The sequence below is a fragment of the Trachymyrmex septentrionalis genome, unplaced genomic scaffold (genome assembly GCF_001594115.1).
Source record: "Trachymyrmex septentrionalis isolate Tsep2-gDNA-1 unplaced genomic scaffold, Tsep1.0 scaffold149, whole genome shotgun sequence".
NCBI classification, from domain to species: domain Eukaryota; kingdom Metazoa; phylum Arthropoda; class Insecta; order Hymenoptera; family Formicidae; genus Trachymyrmex; species Trachymyrmex septentrionalis.
Genome location: NW_017304642.1, coordinates 456,034 through 461,456, shown reverse-complemented (window position 1 = coordinate 461,456; position 5,423 = coordinate 456,034). Strand labels below are relative to the sequence as shown.

General features: G+C 48.2%; 1 protein-coding gene across 1 annotated transcript; it reads right to left on the bottom strand.

Moving 5' to 3' along the window:
* Positions 1–878: 878 nt before the first annotated feature.
* LOC108745807 lies at positions 879–1,970 on the bottom strand. The gene has a single exon (XM_018482176.1). The coding sequence runs from the start codon at positions 1,968–1,970 to the stop codon at positions 879–881; it is 1,092 nt and encodes a 363-aa protein (XP_018337678.1).
* Positions 1,971–5,423: the final 3,453 nt, after the last annotated feature.

Genomic DNA, 5,423 nt, shown 5'->3' with positions numbered 1-5,423 from the left:
ATACATACATACATACATACATACATACATACATACATACATACATACATACATACATACACACATACACACATACACACATACACACATACACACATACACACACGTACGTTCATACGTACGTTTATACATATACGTTTATACATACGTTTATACGAGTACATGTATTATAAAGGAAGGGAAAAAAAGAAATATATAATAACATATTTTTATTTAAAAATTCTTTTGCAACCACCAATTATATATTTTTAATACATTTTGTAACGCGCAATTTTTAACATGTTGTCCACATCGCATAGTATTAGTAACATCAAGATTAGTTAAAGATTCGATGTCTTCGCAAACTGCATCCAAGGTGTCGATGTACATGCGTTCTCGCTCATCGTCCAGCAGCAAGTTCCACAGCCACGTTCGTTTCTCGCGTCCCTTAACGTACACGATAGCATTATCTTCAAATACAGCTGTCGTGATCAAACGTTTCGCCTCGTTGTACGGAACCATCCCGTCCTCCCATCGCAATCCATGGTGATAAGCACTCAACCAGGAAGCGCAAGACCTGTCGGATCTTGTCAAAAATTTCCATGGTATGGGACTCGTAAAAATATAATGCGTGAGAACGATCCCCTGTTTCAGCACCGTCACTTCCTTCACGATAAATTTTTTGTTAACGATGAATCCTTGCAGATCCACGAACGTTGGCATAGACATGTTGTCGAGAATACTGCGATCGATTGCGACGTATCGTAGATTTTATATCGTGTTGGAGGTAAACTTAGGTGATTTTGCGCACAACGTTGATCAATGGATTATACTGAACCACACAATCGTGTATGATGAGACAATAGGCTGTCGTATTTGCGGGCACGTTCTCCTTACATTCAAAGTCTAATCGCACGTCCACGGTACCGCTCTTGACCGATTCGTTCTGTCGAGAGCAATCGATTATCGGACGGGCCATTACGTAAAAAAGTTGTAAAGGTGAGACTCGGCTCGAGATACTCGTATCCATAGTAGCCCTTGCAGAAACGCGCATATAAGTCGTACAGAATCGCACATCTGTTTTTATCAAAATCTAGATTCAAATCATCGTACGGATAACATTCCGTATTCAGGTAGAGTTTAGCATTGGTTAATTTGCAGTGGTCGAATCGACTTACATCCTCAGACCTGATATTTTTTCGACCTGTTTGCATAGCGAAAATGACGTAGCGCGGCTTCTCGAGCTGACTAGCCGTCTTGATGGCCCACGAATGCTTGGTTGTGCTCTGCAAGAGCGGAAACTCGTACAGATCCCAAGAGCGAAAAGCCATGCTCAGATATCGTCCGCTCTCCAAAGCGCGCAGCATCGATAGCTTATTTATCTCGCTCAATAACACGTGCGGCATTCGCCACTGTACTTTGAATAATTCGAGCGTCGGCTCTGTCGTCGAATCTCCCGTCAGGCAATTGTTGTCGTTGCGCGCTCGTATTAAAATCAATTCGTGACGAGCGTTGATCACCACACGTCTGTAATCTTCGCAAAATCCCAGCAGTACGTAGAGCGGAACACAGAAATTAAAGTATCCGGCCGCAGTAGTCTGCGCATCCCAGCCGGCATTCCGCAGAATCACGCTTCTGTCGGATGACACTGTTACATAGTTTTTGATCGTGCTAGTTATGCCCACGTTTCTGTTACGATCAATCTCCACACCGTTGAGTTCATATCGAATCTCATCGAATATAAACGCAACGCAATTATTTCCCAATGACACGCTAGCACCCTGGACCACTTTGTTCTTCGTCAGTTTTCCCTCGACGTATAGAAAGCTTTCGTACGGCAATGTGTATAGATCCTGTTGCTGTATGGGTATTCTTATCTCGTCGCTGTACCCGAACGTTGTGTTGGCGAACGGGTTGTACGTGTGAGTCTCAATCTTGACGATGCGATCGTCGAAGACCGGCTCGCTTTTAATGTTTAGGATATCAGTCATCTCAAATGTTGCGCACCGCGAATCCCAAAGACTTTAAAAATGTAACGTTCGACGCGCTGAGCTTCTTCTTCTTTCTAATGCAGTCGGATGAGCGAGTGTTATCGAGCTGTGACGTCGTTGGCCTTGTAAAGAATACGTTATCTCTCTGCGTGCGCTCCGTTCCGTTCAACACGAGCATCTCACGCTCACGTTATCACTGTTTACGTCGTACGTGCAATCTAACGGTGATCTCTTCTCCGCGAAAATCGAGCAATCGTCCGTTCTGGTCGACGACGCGTATCGTTAGATCCGTAATGCTCCGTGCGATGATCGGTAGGTAAATGATCTGCGCCGGCCTTTTCGATATCTTATATCCTGGCGGCACGCTCAGTAAAAATTCATGTATCGTGTGCGCGCTTTTGCCGTTGCTGTACGCACTCGCGGTCACGCTGCACTCTACGCGGATAACGTTTACGTTCATTATGTTGATCGACATGTCCGATTCGTGCCATCTTCGCGGTCGCAGTATGCGCTTCGACGAGAATCCCAGAAGCGATCCAATGCTGTTGGGTTTGTCAAAGTTTATTCTGTACGCACATCTAATCTCGCATCTCATCGTGTTGTAGTTTGCGCGGAGCGTAATCGGGTATTCTACGTCCTCACCGTTATCATCATCGGAGTCATTGTTCTTATTGTCACCGCGCACTACGTCAGCGGTTTCAAGCGCGTCGCAATGAGGACGTTTTCGTAAAATCGCGCGTTTCAGAAATTCATTTATGTCACTTCGTACGAACCTTCGGGAATTTTAATTTCCACGTCATCTTTGGCAAAATAAAATTTGTTGTTCGAATTATTCACGTTCGGTATGATAAGTCTCAAAAATCACCAGACCGAGCTCGTAATCGTCGTCACTCAAATCTATGGCGGGAAAGTAGTTTCCCGCGAGGACGGTGCTCTTCCCGCTCAACGTAAGCGTCAGCGACATGACGGTGTTCGATTAATACTGAAATTTCACAGCATCTCGCCGAGCTTTTTAAATTCGCGCGCGTCTACCGTTTGTAGAAACCGCAGGCACATCTGTCCGCAGAAGTTCTGATCGTACGTCTGATAGGACGTACGATTGTACTCTATCGCCGTAGCACCGTTCCCGAAATATCGCACCAATTCCTTGGGAGGTCGAAGATTACCGAAACTGTCAAAGTATTCGACGCGGTTGTTCCTCTTCGCGTACGCTACCCAGTGAGTACCAGGCCCCGTCGCATCGTCCAGATTCACGATACCGCTTTCATTTCGACGCGCACCGCTCGTCGGTAACGCGTTACGCATGAAAACGCCTCTAAAGTATGGTATGCGCATACGTCTCGCGAGCTCGTTTAACTGCACATTGGTAGTTGCGCCAGACGGCATTTTTATCGTCTCTTTGACGTTTTTTTTTTTTTCTTTGCAGCTGCACCCTGTCCATGTTTGTACGGGCCGAGATACAGTCCGCGTCCGTATTTGTACGGAGCGAGATACAGTCCGCGGCCCTGTTCCATCGCGCGGTCGTGTCGTTGCAGCTCTTCGAGCTGACGTCGCGCGGCTTTGTTGTCGTTTACCGCTTTCGCCACGCTGGCCGCTCCGCCGATCAAGGATCCGAGCGCGTCCAACATTGGCAGAAATGGTAACGCACCACCTCGTTTCGCCGTTGGAAGTATCCGCTTTTTCGTCGTTTTTTTCTTCGTCGTCGTCGTCGTCGTCGGTTTCATGCCCATGCCGATCTTGGTCTTGGTTTTCATCGCTGCCCAAACGGTAGCAGCGGCGACTCTCTCGCCCAGAGCCGAATCACTCGCGGTAATGCGTTTCCGCGCCTTCTCGGCTAGTATATTGTCTGCCGCGTGTCTATCGGTGAAATCGTTGCTGCGCGAATACGCAATGTCGTGTTCCCGACACGCCGCGTACAGCGGATTTATGCCCGCGTCACCTCTGGCTAATCGCTTCGCAAGTCGAGTGCCTGGGCCGCAAAACTGGTAGCCCGGAATATGTAACTCGAAAGGAAGCGCGTTTACCGCTCGATTCAACAGACTACCGCCCGACGCTGACATTCGTTACAGTCCTTTATTTTAGGTGCGGGACCGTCGATGTGCGTTCGCTGCCACGGCTGATTGTAGTGCTCGTCGCACCGATGATAGGTTCGAACCTCCGAATCCGCCTTCACGTGTTCCGGAAGCCGGTCCCAGACGTGTTCGATGTAATCGCCGTACACGCGTAAGAGCACGACCTTCGGTATATATTGTAACTGCTCGGCGCTCAAGTTTCGAATATCGGAAGGATGACTCAGCGCGAGATACATTTTGCTACTGCGCGATTCGCGGGATTCGCGCGTCTTTAAATAGCCGTTCGAGAGCGCACAGCCCGTAGTGTGAGCATGAAATTCGTGCTGCAACCGCTGACGATACGCGTCACGAACTGTGACGCGAAATCGCGAATGATGGGAGGTAGCGCGGAGAAGCGCAAGCACGGCGAAATGCTGCCGAGTACTATACGCGCGATCATTTGCGGCCCGTCGAATTGCGGTAAAACCAACGTTCTCGTAAGCTTACTCGAGAGCCCGAACGGCGTACGTTTCGAGAACGTGTACGTCTATTCGAAATCGTTGCAACAGCCAAAGTATCGATATCTCGAAAATTTGTTTACGTCTATCGACGAAATCGGCTACTTTACGTTCTCCAACAACAGCGACGTCGTTCCACCGAGTGAGGCGCGTCCAAATTCTATTTTTATCTTTGATGACGTGGCATGCGACAAGCAGGATGCGGTGAGAGAATACTTTTCGATGGGTCGCCACGCGAACGTTGACTGCTTCTATCTCTGTCAGACGTACGCGAGGATACCTAAACATCTGATACGCGACAACGCGAACCTTCTGATCCTATTCAAACAGGACGGTACCAACTTGAAACACGTTTACAACGATCATGTAAATACCGACATTTCGTACAACGAATTTTGCGAGTTGTGCCACGCCTGTTGGCAACAAAAATATGGATTCGTAGTGGTAGACAAAGACAGTGCGCTCACAAATGGACGATACAGAAAAGGATTTAACGAGTTCCCGATACGGTAACGCGACCAGTCGTTGTCGATACTTAGCCACGGACGAACATGGAGGATGTGCGCGAGCGTGAAAAAATCGCGAGAAAGATCGAGAAGATGAGCGAGTCGATCCGCAAAAAACATCGCGCTCTGAAGACCGGTAGAATCGAGGAGGACATCGCGTTCAACAGACGTTTTAAACCTCTTATCAAGCCGCTGCGACTTTTCGTCGACAGCCCCGACGTGCGCGCGACAAAGAGAGAGTCGCGCGACGAAGATGCAGCGTCTGCCCATAAACGCGAGAGGAAGGAGGAAGAGGAACAAGATGAGAGAGAAAAAGCGAGCGAGACGTTCGAGCGTTCCACGACTTTGCATAAATCCAATGATCGATCGCACGATGAT

Excerpts from the sequence above, each read along its gene's own strand:
- LOC108745807 (XM_018482176.1), bottom strand. The coding sequence starts at position 1,970 with ATGACTGATATCCTAAACATTAAAAGCGAGCCGGTCTTCGACGATCGC.